Source organism: Rhinatrema bivittatum, chromosome 2 (genome assembly GCF_901001135.1).
Source record: "Rhinatrema bivittatum chromosome 2, aRhiBiv1.1, whole genome shotgun sequence".
Classification (NCBI taxonomy): Eukaryota; Metazoa; Chordata; class Amphibia; order Gymnophiona; family Rhinatrematidae; genus Rhinatrema; species Rhinatrema bivittatum.
Window position 1 is genome coordinate 809,990,954 of NC_042616.1, and position 18,035 is coordinate 810,008,988.

Here is an 18,035-nt window from a genome sequence, read left to right on the forward strand (position 1 = left end):
TGGAACCAGGATGCTGGGCTTGATGGACCCTTGGTCTGACCCAGTATGGCATGTTCTTATGTTCTTAATGTTCTGCATTTCAAAAGTGTGTGTGCAATTTTTTTTTCAAAGACATACATATTAATGACAGCATAAAAGGTTCATATTGCCCATCTAGTCTGCCCAGCAAGCTTCCTATGGTAGTACCTGCTATGCTGTGCAGTGCTATGCTGTGCAGTTTATCCCCATGTTTCTCTCAAGCAGGCCGATACAGTAAAAGTCGCAGGCCACTCTCCTGTGCGCGAGATTCAGTATTCAAATGAGGGACACTAGCGCAACCCTAGCGCCTCTTTTTTGACAGGAGTGGCGGCTGTCAGCGAGTTTGACAGCTGATGCTCAATTTTTCCGCCGTTGGTTCTCAAACCTGCTGACAGCCACAGGTTCGGAAACTGGACGCCGGCAAAATTGAGTGTCCGGTTTTCAACCCGCGAGCCGATTTTAAATTTTTTATTATTTTTTACTTTTGGGACCTCCGACTTAATATCGCCATGATATTAAGTCAGAGGGTGTACAGAAAAGCAGTTTTTACTTCTTTTCTGTACACTTTTTTTTTTTCTGTAGTTTTTACTGCTTTTCTGTGCACTTTCCCGGTGCCGGCAGAAATTAGCGCCTACCCAAGGTAGGCGCTAATTTCTGAAAGTAAAATGTGCGGCTTGGCTGCACATTTTACTTACTGAATTGCGCGGGAATAACTAATAAGGCCATCAACATGCATTTGCATGTTGCAGGCGCTATTAGTTTCGGGGGGGGGGGTTGGCCTTGTGTTTTTGACGCGCTATTACCCCATACTGAATAAGGGGTAAAGCTAACGCCTCGAAAATGCGCGTCCAAACGCACACTGTAATCTATCGGTCTGAAAGTTAGTAATTGCTGCTCTGTGCAGGTATCCTCAAGCCTTATGTTGAGGATAGTAATATTTACAATCAAAACCAAGCAACTGTTACACCCATAACATTTTCACATGGCCCACACAGGTAATTCATTCAAAGGAAAAGTACGCGTGCACGTCCCTGTTTTAAACTGGTAAAAAGTCTGCCTGCAGGCTGTTCCAAAAATTCCCCCAACCCTCCAACAAGGACAGTCCGGCACACAGCCGGCAGCCAATAGGAAGAGGCACCGCTGAGCACGAGCCACCTTCTTCCGCCTCCCGCCCGTAATTGGCTCTTCTCAGGGGCTTAAGCCAATCAGCCCTGAGCAACAGCTCCGGCGTGCTTCCTCCTCCCCAAAACAACCTGCGCAGCGAGGGATGAAGCCACGCTCCACCCCCTTCCGGTTCCGCCCGGACCGGTGTTACCGAAGGACGCGTCCCTCCCCCCCCTCAGAGCAACCGCGGGCATTGACGAATGTTCCGAGCGCGTGAGGCCTCCAGCCCTCGCCGTTGATTTTACGTCCGTCGCCCTCTTGGGGCGATGTGGCGGGCGTCGTGGCTGCTGCTGCTGCGGGGGCCTCGCGGCTTCCTCCTTCTCGGCCGGGCCCGAGCGCTGAGCTATGAGCAGGGCCAGAGCCCCGAGCCTCGTATCCGCGAGTATTTCTACTACGTGGACCACCAGGGCCAGGTGAGGAGCGAGCCGACCCGACCCCCCCCCCCCCCCCCGAGACCCTGGTGGTGCGGGGGAGAAAAAAAAGTTCAATAAACAAAAGAACGGCGTGAGGCGATACCTTTTTTACCGGACTAACTGACTTCTAGCGCGGCCTGCTCCTAAACGGAAGGTGGGCAGGCCGCACCGAGAGTCCCTGCCCCGTAGAGCTGAGGAGGGGGAAGGTTAAATCCACAAAGCGAGGCAGGACATGGATAAAGTTAGGCCGATAAAAAGCTACTGCCTTACGGCTAGTTTGTTGTTGATTGACCTTTATCTCTGCAAATAAAACAGCATTAATACAAGTCAGCAAACAAAACCTATATAATTCGATATTGCAGGAAGGGTCTAATCGCAAGAAGGAAAAAAAAGTATGAAACATTCCCTAGTGAGCAGAGTTCATTTGGATCCTGTAAGAAGTTCATGAGTGATGATGACATCTGAACGTAAAAGAATTGTGTGTACAGTTGTTAGAGAGAGAGAGCGAGCTCCCTGGAGGAGGCCTTTCTCCAATTGAAGCAGAAGAGTGGGCTTGGATTTGTTAAAACAGCCCAAACCTCTCTTTATAGGACTTAAAAGGGATTTGTGCGCCACTTCTGCTGCACTCCGCCCCCTCCCGCAGGCCCGCTGATTAAGTTCAATCACCTGCAGCTTGCTTGCTGCTCTTTATTTGGTGGAAGCCGGGCCACAATCGAGTAGCTGTTTATTACTGTGTGTGTGGCAGGGATGGAAGGAGCCTTTCAGCTGACCTCTGCAGACAGGGGTGGGAAAATTTGTAGAGAACTTGCCTTATATGCCTTTTTAATACTTAATTTCTTATTTTGGCCATTTTTATACTTTCTACTGCTTTTTTTCCTGATTTGTCTATTTTTAGATTACTTATTGCTCTTTTTCTTGTTTTGTTTGTTTTTCAGATTTTTTTTCAGTTTTTCTTTATTTTTTGTTGCTTTTTTCTTTTTGTCATTGTTTTATTTTATATTATTTTTGCTTGGGTTTATATTTGTTTTGGGGTTTGCAGGGGGCTTTCTGCTTTCTTCTGTTGTTTTGTTTAATTTGTATTATTTTCTCACCCTTCTCTTTGGTGCTAGTACTGTTGCTTTGTTTTATTTGCATATTTTCTCACGGCTTGCTTTGGTACTAGCACCAGTGGTATCTCTGCCGAGGCCTGGTCGCAGCAGTGACAGCTCCACCTGGGCCAGCAACTAGGGCTATCTTTTACACAACTGGGCGTTCTGGCATCTGGAAACTTTCCATCCCCTGCCGGCAGATATCTGTGTACAAAACGAGTGGTGTCCAGGCTGTGTTCTCCTCCTTTTGGAAGATGTATACAAACTGAATGTCTCATGACTGTTATCATGAAACAAACAGCTGTAGAGATGCTGCTTTGGTGCCTCAGCTGTTTTTTTTATCGGACTTCTGTTGAGCATTAATCTCATCTCCTGTCTTGCTTCCCAGCTTTTCCTGGATGATACCAGAGTAAAGAATTTCATCACCTGTTTTAAAGGTATTTGCAATATATTGCTACTTGTTTTTCAGTTGCTAGAACTGGTTACAGCTCATAGATGTGTTGTGGTTCAAATAAACACTTAAAGCCCACAGCTGTGGAGAAAAACTTTATTAAATGCTACAAATAATATAATAAGGCATTCCTTATGGAGAGAGACAGTGTGCCATGCAAGAAACACCAATAGGAAGCGCTCTCTCAAATTTTGTCTGATAAGGCATTATATAGGGTTTACACTTCTTCACATCTCCAATTCCTAAACCAATAACTGGGTTACACAATTGTCAAAATGTTTCTAAGATAGGCTTTTTATTATAAACATTCAAATGGCTGTAAATACATTCTCGTTCTGCATGTAAATTCAGTCTTGCTTTGTATGCAAATGCTGACTATGGGCCTGCAACTAAGTTACATTGCCAGCACGACCTTGGTGTTTTCCGAACTTAACTCTCTAATACTGTGACCTAGTAATTTTTCAGCTTAAGCGTTTCTATCTAGCATCTCCTTTCTGCGGCATCTGCCTGTCTAGCAAAAGCAAAGCACCAAACTGAAGCATAAATGTAATAGAATACTTGTTTAGTAATTATAAAGCTACTTTATGATCAAAAAAATAAAAAAACATAAAAGAACAAGTGACTCCTTGTGTGACATGTCCAAAAGTGTTTCACTGCTCTCTATAACAAGTTGGGCCCTAGGCACCCACATCAGATGTGACCCTGCAGCTCCTAATTTCCTTTATGCACTATTTACTCTCTGTTAAGTTACTTGACTACACTGCTTCATAGTACAATGGTAAATGATGGCAGATAAAGACTCGATGGCCCATTTTATTTATCCAGTTAAGAGATTCTTCTCTGGTTCTCCACTGCCCTGAGAAGACTAACACACAAGTTCTCATATTCAGACCAACACCAGCTAACCTTGCTCCCTACTGTCTTTCCCAAGCACTGTCACTGTGTTAGCAGAGTACCCCAGGCCTTGTCTTCCTGTATGATTTCCACAAGACCAACACCCAGGTCCCTGTACCATGCCCCACTGCCAAGTCCTGCAACGATCCGCACAGCCACAAAGACCCGTGAGGCTGCTGTCCTGAGCATTCTCCTATCAGAAAGTAACAAAATCATCAGCTGATCTACTTACTTCCCATTTCCAGATTCCACAGGTCTTCCTTTTGAGATGGTAACTCCAATAGCTTAGTAACATTATTGTACTTTTACATATTAGGTTTTAAGTAACTTTGATATGCCCCATTAGGCATCACCAAAATGTAAGAAAGTAAAAACTTCAAACATTTATTTCTTTTTTCTTTTATTTTGTGGTTCATGAGAAATGTTTCAAATTGGTTCATAGTTTTCTGTGACCTAGTGCTGATTAGGGGACTTGTCATGTTGTCTTCAAGATCCTGAAAAGTAGAACATCTCAACCCTGCCCAGAAATTTCAGAGGGCAACATTTCTAGAACTATCTTTTCTCCATAGAAATGATGGCAGAAGAAGACCAAACGGCCCATCCAGTCTGCCCAGCAAGCTTTCACACTTAATTTTTTCTCATACTTATCTGATACTCTTGGCCTTTATTAGTAACTTTTTGGTTCTATTTACCTTCCACCCCTGCCATTAATGTAGAGAGTGGTGCTGGAGTTGCATCTAAGTGAAGTATCTAGCTTAATTGGTTAGGGGTAGTAACTGCCGCAATAAGCAAGCTACTCCCACTCTTGTTTACCCAGCCTGTGCAATTCAGTCCTTGGTGGTGGTTGTCTGAATATAAATCCTCTTTTCTTCATTCCCCCTGCTGTTGAAACAGTGAGCTGCGCTGGATATGTATTCCAAATGAAGTATCAGGCTTAATTGATTTGGGGTAGTAACCGCCGCAACAAGCAAACTACTCCCACGCTTTTTTGTGAATGCAGATCCTTTTTCCCACATTTCCTCTTGCCGTTGAAGCATAGAGCAATGTTGGAGTCTCATTAACCATGTGTATGTTTATTGAATAAGGGTATTAATCTCCAGGTAGTAGCTGTCAGACAGCTGTCTCAGACAGACATAGGTTGTAAGGACATTGTAATTCTGAGGTTTTTTCTTTTGTGATGCAGTAATAGTATATATATACTATGTTATTAAATTTCTGTAATGCTGAAAGTGTGTGGTGTATTCAAAAATCCATTTAAAATCCATCTGTACTCTTGTTGGAATCCTATTGTTTTGTCAGCTCTTTAATTAAATGGTAAGCCCCATTTGCACAATATTTAGTCTGAGTGCCATATTCTTTCTTTTTTTTTTTTAATTGTTTGTTTTATTTAAACACCCATAACAAATAGAGGAGGTATTGATTTACAAAATATGCATCTTATAACAGCAAACACCTTTAAACACAATGGTGTATCAATCCATACATCAGCTCGTACAGGGAAGGAGCATCCTTCAATTCCGGTGGCGCAGGCCTGATTAGTCGGACAAGTGTAACATGAGGGGAGGGTTTACCATCTGGATCTCACAACATTATAGCCTTTCAGAGTAACAACTGCATTGGGACCCTTATTCAAGAACTGGCTGACAGTTCTGTCCGACCAGCTCGCGTCCTATGAGTGCCATATCACTTCTTGATTCCCTTCCACTGCAGGCTGACTTAGCTCAGCAGGGGCATATTGTATGGCAAAGGCTCCACTGCTGTGTCCCTGGTTACAGAAGGTACCACTATACTGCAGGAAAGAGAGGAACAATTGCAGCAGCATCCTACCTTGTCCCTTCCTGCTAGGGCTGATATAGGCTAGGCCCAAGAAGGCCCTTTCTGTAGTAATCAGCTGGATGGACCCTCCAGAGCTGCTCAATTTTTGGGCACCTGCTCTAGAGGTGTAACAAGTTATCCACATTGCCACAGTTACTTTCAGCAAGTATTTGGAATCTCAGAGTAAATCTTATGCCAGTTGTAGACAACTCTGCTTCTGGAGTGCTACAAACAGATCGGAGTTTTAGGATATCCACAATATGCATGAGGTATATTTTCATGCACAGCCTCCACTGTATGCAAATATTTCCCATGTATAATCATTGTGGATGTCCTGAAATCCAGACCTGTCGGCGGCACTCAAGGACTACCTACCCCCCGCCTTATGCAATCTCTGTGGAGTAAGGTACCACCGGTATACAATTTTAGAACCATTTTCTGATTATAATTGTAAAAATGCTGGATCTCCTGATGGACCATTTCTTAGCATTCCACCGATGCCAAACCTTTTCCCAGGAGTCCACCCAACTCTGCTTTTTTGCACAATTTGCTTATTTGAAGTGTCATAGAGCTTCAATATCAATCCCTTAGCACAGGGCTTAATTTGTAGAGTGGGGTAGGCAACTGTGGTCCTCAGGGGCCACCAACCAGCCAGATCCCCAGGATATCCCTACTGAATATGCAGATCTGTCTCCTGCATCCTGAAAACCCGACTGGTTGGTGGCCCTCAAGGACCAGAATTACTCGCTCATCTTGTAGACAAAAAGGAAGTGGAACTATACAGCGTGGGGGGGGGGGGTGTTACCAGGTGTGAACTCTCTTGCACACATGTACGTGCTCCCTTGGGCCCCCCACTGCTCAGTAGTAGCAGTTTCCCCATCCACCCCAGTACTCAGTAGCAGCTTCTCCCATCCCATCCTCTGCTTGGCTCTTACCTGCAGCCCCTAAGACTTTCAGCAATGGCCCCACCTAGTCCTGCTTTAGTGTTGCTTTCCCATGTAAGCTGTCTGATGTGCTCCGTTTCTGCTTGCTTGCTTCAGGGGTTTCACTAGGGGGCAGTAATGAGGGAGGTGGGGGTGAGAGCGGCAACGCTGACGAGCACTCTTGTTTTCTACCCTACTGGACATTAAAAAATGGCCTCTGACGGGGAAGGTGTGCCATGTGGGGGCCTTGGTGAAGCCCCGCCGGTTCTGCTTCAACAGAGGGAGAAGCAGGAGGACCAGACACAGGCTCCACTGCTGGCTCTGCTCCCCCTCCTCGGGTGGGGGAAAGGAGCAGGGGGCTGGAACTAATCTGTGCTGCTGCCTGTGCTTTTACCTCTTAAGCTGAAAAAGAAGTGGCAGAGACCCATTCTTCCAGAAATTGACCCCTGCCTTGACAGTGTCACGTTGAAGGCTGACTTTTTTCAAAACAGTTTATGTGCAGAAAACCAGGTTTAATTTGCACAAATTGCTTTTTTGTCTAAAATTGGGCAGAGTTGAGTGTGCACAGTGGTATCCGCATGACTGGATTTTGCCTGTCTTTACACGCATTGGGGTGCGGCGTTCTGGGCACAGAGTTGGGACTCGGGTATGTGCCTAAGTTAACCCACACAAGTTGCCCCCATGATCGAGTAGTTGCTTTAAAACCTAAGTTTTAAAGCAAAAGTATATGCACAAGTTTAATTTAGAAAATTCTAGGTAAATGTACGTGCAGCCTTCACCCCTACCTGCACAGTTATAAAATTACTCTCCCCTAGGCATCGTCTTTGCTTCCTGTTCTGAGATTTAATGAGTCATTGTCTCCTTTTGTAGTCAAAAGCTGTTTATTTATAAGAGAGCAAAAATCCGACAGGCTGCAAGTACAGCAATAAGCAGAAGGCGCTCACATAGCCAGGTCTGTCTCGCAGGCTCCTGCGATAGAATGAAGTAGTAGCAAGGTCTGTCTGACAAGCTGTTAGTACACTAATTAACTTAATTTAAATTAGAATGCAAATCTGCTCCAGGCAGTGTGCAGTCCAAGTAAATCCATCCTCTAAATGTGGTAAAACCAGGGTAAGAGGGATGGGGGTGGGTTGAGCATGGAAATTTGTGTTCAGGCTGGATGGGTCAATCTTGCCTTTCTCTGCTCTCGTCTACTATGTGACTATAGGAAAAGCGGATGCTAGAGGGAGCTAAGTGGGGATCTTGTATGCTCTTCTACCTGAGATGGAGTGCACAGTTTTAAATTTTGCTTTATTTGATAATCGGGGGAGGGGGGTTCAAAGAACAGTAATCCATGTTGTCCATATTCACACTCTGGCTGGATTAGAAAAGTAGCCTGCTAACTCTGGAGGGACGTTCAGTGCTGAAGGTATCTGGATAAGTTTAGCTGGCTAACTTGAGGACATCTCTATGGCACAAGCAGAGCTAGTAGGATCATTTATCTGGCTAACATAACTCCTCCCAGAACATTCCTGTGTTATCTGACTAAAGATTAGCTGGACGTGGTCCCAAAATATTCAAAAGTCAATATTTAGCTGTATAACTTGTGAGCTATTTAACTAAATGCCTCTAAAATACATCCAAGTTAACTAAACATTGGAACACAAATGAAAACACAACTACAAATAATCTTAAATACATAACAGATGTAGACCATTACATAAAATGTTTAAAAAAAATAAAATAAAATTGATCATCCTCGGGGGAATACCTGTGGTATCTGAAATGGAAGGGCAAGAAATTACATTCGTATCCAATAAAACACGAAAAGGAAGACAAGACAGAGGAGGTCATGGCAGCAAAAGCCCAACCCTTCCCTCCTGTCTGCTCAGCTCTTCTGGCAATGCTGCTAAGGATTCATCCCAGCTCCAGGCGGGGCCCACCTGCAAGCTTTCTCCTTCTCCAGGACAGTATTTTTCTCCTCTATCATCTTGGGTAGAAGAGCAAACAAGATGTCCCTAACCATCCCGCTCTGTAATCGGAGTCCCAGGCCATTGCCCAGCCATCCATCCTAGCTCCATGAACTCTGCAGTTGTACTACGGTAGGTATCAATTCTAGTTTCTACAGAAGTAAAGCTTGGCGGACAGACCCAGCTGCTAGTGTGATTCTGTCGCAACCTGATCTAAATAGATGCTACTTATGCCCTTGATCACTCTCGGGTACCCCCTTTCTTTAATCGGGATTTACTCTAACCTTCTGCATGGTTAAAATCCCCCGTTAACTTGGACATGCCCTCGCGTGCTTAGAAAGGTGTCTAATCCAGTTTAAGAAATTGGTGCCATTTTTTTTAAGGGTCTCAACCGAAAGGTCCCACTTGACCCCATCAAAGGCTTTTTTTTTGGCATCGAGATGTAAAAGTGCTGTGAGCACCCTTTCCTAGCTGGCTGAATAAGGTCAGCAAGGGCCAAACCCTGCTTGCTCACTCGGCAGGTACTCTAGCCACACGGATGAAGCTCTTTTTTTTAGTATCCTGCTCAATACGGTTTGTCTGGGTTTTCAGAAGGCATTTGTAGAAGTCCCTCAGGAGAGACTCCTCAGAAAATGACAAAGTCCTGTTCCATTGTGTAATGGCAACTGGTTCATAGGCAGGGCAGCGAGAGTGGGACTGAGGGGTCCGTTCTCCTGAGGGAGAGAAGTAAATGGGGGAATGCCCCTGGGGTCTGCATTCATAAATGTTCTGGAAAAGGGAGCAATGAGTGAGATGACACACAGTTATCCAAAGCTGTTCAGACACGAGCAGGTTGTGAGGGACTGGGCATCTAAATGGCCGACGAAATTTAATATGGACAAGTGCAAAGTGGTGCGCACAGAGGCAAATAATCCTAACTCTAGGTACACGATGCTGGCTTTCACATTAGGAGTCTCCAGCCAGGCGTCGGTGAGGACAATACGCTGACGTCCTCGCCTCTGTGGACGGCGGCCAGAAAAGCCAATAGAATGATTTGGGAAGGACTGGAGGATAAAACAGAAGATATCGTGCCTTTCTATAGATGCGTGACATAGCGGCCGTAGAAACAGTGCAGAGGAGGGCAATAAAAATGATAAAGGGGCTAGAACAGATCCCTTCTGAAGAAAGATCAGAGCTTAGGAGAAGAGCTGGCTGGGAAGGGATATGATGGAGGTTTATCAAATCATGAGCCTGCTGCAGTAGGACAGTACTCGGACTAGGAGACACGCCATGAACCTAGCAGGTAGCGGATTTTAAAATGAATCGGAAGAAGTGGGGTTTTTTTTCGTTTCACACATGAACAAAGTATGTGGATTCCACTGCCAGAGGATGTGGTCAAGGCGACTAGCAGAGCGGCGTTTAAAAGAGGTCTGGAGAAGTCCCTAGCCCATTCTTAGCCAGGTAGACTAGGGAAAGCCAGCGCTGATCTCTGGGACTGTACTGGATGCACTCTTTGGGATCTGTAGGAGGCAGGATGCCCTTAACAAAACATTGCACAATTTCAGAGTAGCTCAGGAAAAAGCCTGGTTTTGCATGCGAGTGTTTGCAGGTAGCAATTCCAGGTTTCCTTTAGATCAAGACTTGGTGACTGCAACTCTGTACAAGCCTGCCTCTGCCTCGGGGGGGCCTCCAGGTCAGTCACTTTGAGGTTTCAAGCATTTGCCCACAGGACGCTCCACACGCCCCCTCTCTTTCTAACCTTTTGTTCTTCTGTGGTTTTTCCATTAGGTACTTTCTCTGGCCTCTGATGCTGTAGTCTTTTTGGTTTGTGGGTCACAGCAATCTGTGCTTTCATTCCCCCCCTTGTTTAAATGCCAATCTACGTAACACTCAAAATGTTGGCTAAGGACAACCGTTCCCTTCTTGGAGGAATGAAAAAAAACCTTGCATTTGCAAAGCCCTTATCCTTCCAGCTACATTCGCAGTCACCAGAGTTTTTGTGAGGACAGTCCTCCTACGTCCTTGTCAGCATGGCACAGCTTCAGCTCCCCGTCCGATCTCCCTTCCCCTCTCCTTAAACTGCATTTAAATGGATTTGGTTTCCAGTCTGCTTTTCAGGCACTTCAAAGCGGATTGTATTCAAGGACTGGAGGTGTTTCCCTATCCCCAGAAGGCTTACAAGCTAAGTTTGTAGCCGAGGCAATGGAGGGTAAAGTGACTTGCCCAAGGTCACAAGGAGCAACAGTGGGATTTGAACCCTTGTTAGCCTGCTGCTCTAACCACTAGACCAGAACTCAGCAGTACAAAGGTTTAGAAATAACGGGGGCAATATTCAGCTACGGAGCAGCTGGGTTAGTTAGCCAGAGTTAGACGTGTAAATTAAGCGGCTTACTCCAAATATCAGAGTTAGGCATTTAATGTATGCAGCTAATCCCGCTCCTCCTCCTCAAAATGCTGCCTCTGGATTGCTCCCGGCTTATGCAGATAAGTTCTAGCCAGATAACTCATTAGGTGCATAAGTCTCTTTAATATGCTGGTTTTGCCATTTAGACGGATAACCTTTTGAGTTGTCTGTCTAAATGGCTTTTGAATATGGCCCTCAATGTTCTTCTTGCTTGTGCTTGCATTTTGGCCTGGCTCTTTCTCCTTTGAATTCCAGGTCATTTGGAACTGGTACCAGAGTCCTGGTTCATTCACAGCTGCCCAGGGATTTCCCCCCTGTTTTGATTATACAAACCCTAGCCTGGTCACTGCTGCAATGCTGAGCCATGCTCCAGGTGTCAGTCTGAGCAGGATATACAGATTTAGGGTCCTTCAGTCTCATCTCGTGTGGCTTTTGATGCAGACCCCACACCGTTGTGGTTGCTTTTCTTTGTACCACCGCCGCTGCATCCTGTCTCTATCCCTTGTAAGATATGGGTCTCCAGAGCAGAACACGGTACTGCAGGTGAGGCCTCACCGGGGACCTGTACAGAGGTGCTATCTCCTCCTTTTTCCTGCTGGTTATGCATTTCTCAGTGCAGCCCAGAATCCTTCTGGCCTTAGCCACCACCTTGTCACATTGCTCGCTGCCATCCCTGTCTGTGCACATCAGTCTCTCTCCCCCCCCCCCCCCCCCCCCCCCCATCATGCAGAGCTCCTTTGGATTGCCCCACGACTCTGCACTTCTTGGCATTGAATCCCAGCTGCCGAACCTTTGAGCGCTCCTCAAGCTTCCTTAAATCCCGGCTCATTCTCTCCACTCCTTCAGGCCTGTCCCCTCTGTTGCAGATCTTAGCGTCATCCACAAAAAGACACTCTCTTTTTTTTTCGTTCTAATCCTTCCACTATGTCACTCACAAACAGGGCTGTTGCTAACGCTCTGCTGCCCTGTATGAAAAGTTGTTCATGGTTTTGTTTTTTTGTAAACACAATTTTGTTTTCCCTGGTAGCTAACCCAGTGCATCTGACAGTGGACTCTCTCCTTGAAAGCTCGTGCTTTAATGAATTGGTTAGTCTATAAGGTGCCACTCAGCTCCTGTCATTTCAGCACACAATAGAAACTGTCAGTCTCACGCTCTGCCCCAGTCCCCTTTCCGCCGTTGAAAAAAGCCCTGCTCCCTCCGGCAATCGAAACTATGAACATTAACGCACTCCCCCATCCACATGTTCAACATATTTTTAAATTGTACAGGAATGGTCCCCAGGTGCTACTGCCCCACCTGCCCGTACATAAAATTGGTGCCAGCTGGGCCCTGTAGCCGACACCAGTTTGTTGTACAGAAAAACATCCACTGCTGTGGTGTCGACCAGAAAACCCTGTAAAAAACAAACAAACACGTGAACGCATACAGTACTAGGCCTACTGTAACGTATGTTAGGTGTGGGTTTGGCCCTTGGCAGCCAACAATATGGTGAAAATCCCATACCAAAACAGTACTAACTGCAAACATCAAACACGAACAGCCTTTATCTATGAAAAGGCAAATATTAGGGAAGCAGAACAAACCAGTCAGCGCTAAATTCCTCCACAGAAACTGTACATGCTAGCAGAATCCCTCACCTCGCTTACACATGCAGAACACACAGAATAAAGAGACCTTTAAAATATAAAGAGAAATGCGTAGACAAAACTGAACTGGGAACTCCAACAAGCCAGACTCTGTATGCATTGAGGCAATGCAAAAACAGAAACATCACTAATCCTCATAAACAATAAAATCAAGAAATAGAAATCAATCATAATAAGCCATAATAATACAAAGAATATTGCCAAAAAGATGTCACACAGAAAAACATCCAGTGATTTTGAACTCACACGCTCCCATTCACACCTAACCACCCTCCCACCTCAGGCAGGCTCCCATTACATATCCCCCTCCCCCCCCAAGGCAGGCTTCATTCACACGCATAAACACTTCTTCTATGCAGGCAGGTTCCACGGGTCTCTTGCTACTAAGGTGCCTCGTTCTTTGGGAGAGCGCAGGATTCCTTCCTACGGCGGCGCCTCATGTGTAGACTGGCCTGCGGTACTCGGCTCTCCCACTGCTAACGCTGCCTGTATGCTCACCCTGTGCATTGCAAGACGACCATACAGGAAGTGCTAGCTCCGCGGGTTTTGAGTACGGCAGGGCCAGCAGCACTCGAGGAGGAATCTCAGAAGGAGCTCCTCTTTTTCTTCTCATGCTGCCAGTGACCGTACAGGCCTCCTGCATTTTTTCCGCCGCCGGTGGGTTGAGCTCCACTGGTGGCTACCTAGGCCTCTCGCTGCTCCTTGTCTTGGGCCCCCCTTCCATCGCAGCCGCTGCCCTCCTGGGTGTGCTGCCCCATTCAATTGCATGATTTGCACACCTGGGAGCGCAGGGCCTGCTCACAAAGACTTTGAAGAGAAACGGCCCCAAAACTGATCCTTGAGGCACTCCTTATGACTCTACTGTCCGGAGAGTAGGTTCCATTTACCACCACTCGTTATCTTGTCAGTCAACCAATTTGTAATCCATTCCACCACTGTGTAGCCTCCTATGAGGGACTGTATCAAAAGCTTTGCTGAAATCCAGATAAATCACATCAAGCCCTCTTTCTTGATCTAATCCTCTAGTTTCCCAATCAAAAAAATTCAATTTGATTAGTTTGACATGCCTTGGATCCTGCAACATGCAACCCATTGAATTGTACATAATTGCCTATCCTTTCCTTCAGCAGCGTTGCCATTAATTTTCCTACCATGGAGGTGAGGCTTCCAGCCTCCTCTCTGCACCCAATTTTGTGAAGCGGGACCACCACCACTCTCCTCCAATCTAGTGGCACCGCTCCCATTTCTAAGGATTTATTGAGCAAGTTTTTCAGTGCAGCTGCCAGAGCCTCTCTGAGCTCCCTTACCATCCTGAGACGCCCCATGGCCTTGTCTAACTTCAGGTTTGCTGGTTCCACCCAAACCCACTCCTCTGTAAATGGGGTTGTATCTATTCCCGTCCGCACTCTTCTCTGCCACTAACTGTCCTCCTCTACGGTCGTCGTGACTGAACACCGAAGTGAAGTATAGGTTTGTACAGTGGTTTATAAACGTTTTGGAGTCGTACGTCCTAGGAGAAAGGATTGAAGGTTATGGCTTTGTGTTCCCTTTCTCAGGATTTACTACGGGTTCCTTCAGTCCAAGATTGCCGTTTGCAGAGGACTTGCACCGGTGTTCTCGACTGCTGTGCCCGCCCACTGAGGCTTCTTCAAATTCAGGAAACTCGTAAAAGCTGAAATGTTCAGACAGGCAATTGGGGAAGGAAGGAAAGGCAGAATAGGAGGTTTTAGATTTGATGTGGTGAAAGACATTTTTATTGCGTTCTGTAACGTTTTCAGGGTCTTTTAAAATTATGATTGTGCTAGTGTAATCCGCACCGAACGAGAGGAATTGCAGAATCCAAGATGTTAAACGAAAAGATTTCTGCTGTTTTCTCCGTGCAGTGATCCTGGTCCCCTTTCAGTCTTCCTCCTCTTTCTGGTGCATCTGAAAAAATGTCTGGTCACTGCTCTCCCTCTTTGGCAGTCCTTTCTTCCTCTTGAGCTTTCGCCACCCTGCTGTTTTTTCCTGGTCTCTTTCGGCTCCACCAGATATTCTGCCCTGGGATCCTTGTCTGCAGTACCACTTTTGCCCACCGCGTGGCAGCAGATCCTTTCTTTTCCTTGGAATTGCCTTTAGTGGTTGGTTTGGGGGTAGCCAGGTTTCCTAGCATACTTTTAATTGTTCTAAAAAACAGCCATGCCCACTTTTTTGTAAAATCCAAATATCGCTTCCTCTGCTCTGTTGTGAGCTGTTTATTAAGTTCCCCTCACTGCTATGAATGGGGAAGGCAGGGAGAAGTTTGCCACTTTTTATTCATCTCATGCCTTGTCCCGTCAGCTGGCAGAATCCTGACCTCGAGAGGTGATCTTGCTGTAGTTTGTAGTGATTTTTAATGCATTTTTATCCACAAACTGCCCTGAGGGTGCCTCTGTTTTAAGACCCCATGCTCCTGCCATCAAATTGTATGCAAAGCTGCAGTGGAGCAGGCCCTGCAGGACTGTAAAAAGGAAGCTCTACATCCTTTGCAAGGCCCCCCCTCCAAATCTAGGAGTGGATCAGGGCACTGTAGAAGCCCGTGTGAGGGAAACCACATGAGCAGGAATTAGAGTGAGATTCTGGAGAGGCCAAGTTCATTTCACAGATGAGCTGGCATCCATTAACTCATTCTGCTACCCAATAGACCTGTCAACTTCCCACACATCCTGGCCAACCATGCTGGAGGCATCACACTCCCACCAGTGGGATTAATAAAATAAACCCAGTGGGTTGCCTTGATGAGGAGAAACTTTAGGGAGCGGGATCAAACAGCCTTAGATTTGATTAATCTTTCCTGAGCAAAGCATTGTGGTTGCTGTGTTAGTCCACAAAAATAAGCAGAAATTGGGGTCAACAAAGAAAACTGAAGGGAGACCTTTTTTTTTTTTATTGGACTAACTCCGTGCATCTGCAGGTAGCTTTGGGGAGCTCTGCTCCCTTCATCCCTTAATTTTCTTTGGCAATGTATTTAATGATTTGCTGCAGCATTCCTGCAACTGCCCCCACCCTCGGGATTTATTGATTTTTAAAATTATTTATATACAGCACATTCCCGTGATTAAAATGCACCTTTGCTGCCTCAGCATCTCTCGGGGAGGGCCGTGTAGCTGACTGACCGCCCGGAGGCCCTCAGCTGGCACAGGCAGCGAAGCTCTGCTGCCAGGTGTCCTGTTATCGCACCTCCTGAGGCTCCTGGGCAGCACTGTTGCTAGATACCACGAGGCTGGCTGCCACATAGCATGAGATACAGTGCATACCCCCCCCCCCCCCCCAGCCACCAATAATGTGCTCATGTCATGACAGGGGTTGGAACTTGTCCTCGTCACGACGATGATTGTAGGAACCTGCTTAGGTCATGAGCATTAGCAGACTTGTCTGCCCAGTCGTGACAGTGATTACAAAAGCAAAGATGACCACAAAAAAAACAGTGGTGCACATACAAAGAGGACGAGTACGATTAGTATAAATAAAATCTGGAACAATAAAAATGACACAATAAAATAAATCAAAAAGGGAAATGATTTTTCAAAAGTACTTCTTATTTTTATTACCTCTCTGGGGTAGGACTCGGCTGTTCCTGAATGTAGTCGTGTTGTAAAGAACCCTGGATTAGGATGCTATACGAATCCTGAAATAATAAAATACCGCATCCTATCTGTGCTCCAGCCACTCTAGAGTAGTTGTGTTCACTTCCAGCCCTTAAGGGCCACAAATGGGTTGGTTTCTCAGGCTATCACTCATGAATATGTATGAGAGAGAGTTGCATGCAGCTATGTCTCATTACATATTCATTAGGGATATTCTGAAAAACTGATCCATCTGCAGCCCCTCGAAGACTGGAAGTGAGCATCACTACTCTAGAGCCAGGGTGCGATCCAAGTCTTGGTAGAAAAATGATCACTCCAGCTCCAGTTACTTTGTGTCTTTTTAAGTGGGCTGTGCAGTCTGTCTATCTGATTTTTCTTAAGGACATAAGAAGGAATCGCGTGATGTGGGGAGCTCGAGTGGACGTGTGCCACCCACCCCCCGAAACATGACTTTGAAACTGTCCTAGTGACTCCCAAATTGCCTAGACCAGTTTTAACTGTCAGCACAGAGTGAAAGGCTGATTTTCTCCTGGTTGATGGGAAGAGATGACTTCTAAAAAAAAGAATAGGATCAAGAAAGCTGTTGACCAAGATGGCTGCTGCTGGAGACTCCTTCCCCCCCCCCCCCCTTAGTTATTTGGGTGATGCGATGGTGGAGGAAGGAACAACAGCAGAAGTGGCAGCCCTTACTGGGAAGCTTGAGCAGATTGCAGACGTTAAAAGTCCGCTTACGCATGGATGTAGCGGAGGGCAGGATTAGTGCGACCGAAGAGGAAACGAGACTCCTCCATGAACGTATACAGTCCATGGGGGGGGGGGGGGGGGGGGGGAGTGGCCAGTTGGACGGTTTGGAACATCGCTTGCATCAGCGGTAATCTCGGGATCATAGGCTTATCTGAATCTGTGCCAAAGCAAGACTTCCCAGATATATTGGAGTCGGGACCAGCAAAGAATTAGGTTTGAACGGGCCTTGACTAAGTGTGTGTGTTGCTAAGCTGTTAAACGTCTCTCACAAATCACTCATTTTACAAGCACACAACGACACAAGAGAAATTAGCTACCAGAACTGACCTAGAATGATTTTTCGGTATTCTAATAAAGTATCGGCAAAACAAAAAGAATTTGTGCCAGTTTGCTCAGTGTTGATGAATATCCGGCAAGGCTCGGAGAGTGGTTAAACTCTTTGCTAATGTGGCTGCTGCCAGGTCCGTTCTGGCCCAGCTAGACTCTGGTAGCTCTAAAAACCCGATGTCGTCTCGCCAGGGTTACAGTGTACGATCTGCTGACTGCATGTCATTCCCGCTTCTAGAATAGGTGGGTGATTTTTAGGACCACCATGCGTTTTGCTTTTTTCATATGGAGTTTATTTCAAAGGAATACTGTTTGAAAGCACCAGGATGATATCTGCTATGAATGTCTGTCTTCCTAGACCAAAGCTTTTAATAGTAATAAGTCGTTGAGATGTTGGAAATGCTGTAAGGCTTAGCCAGCTGACTCCCATACCTCAAACAAAACTCTTTTTTTTTTTATTTGCTTTTGTCAGGATACAATATGTGTCCTTGCATGTGGAGGAGCCTATTCTTTTGAGCCTAGTTGCAGAGCACTCAGTCGCCATTATATCAAGTAGAAAGGGGGAGGGTTAGGGCTACCACTCTGATAGCTTTTGCATTGGCTTCCGATAAAAT

At 45.9% G+C, this 18,035-nt stretch overlaps 1 protein-coding gene across 1 annotated transcript in view; it reads left to right on the plus strand.

The window, feature by feature from the left end:
* The first annotated feature begins 1,267 nt into the window (after window positions 1–1,267).
* The window catches only part of C2H8orf82 (chromosome 2 C8orf82 homolog), a 59,631-nt gene continuing 42,863 nt past the window's right edge, over window positions 1,268–18,035 (plus strand). Inside the window, exons 1-2 of the mRNA XM_029592213.1 lie at window positions 1,268–1,595; window positions 3,072–3,120. Of these exons, the coding sequence (XP_029448073.1) occupies window positions 1,449–1,595; window positions 3,072–3,120 (196 nt within the window). The 5' untranslated portion in view covers window positions 1,268–1,448. The remainder of the gene's footprint in view (window positions 1,596–3,071; window positions 3,121–18,035) is intronic.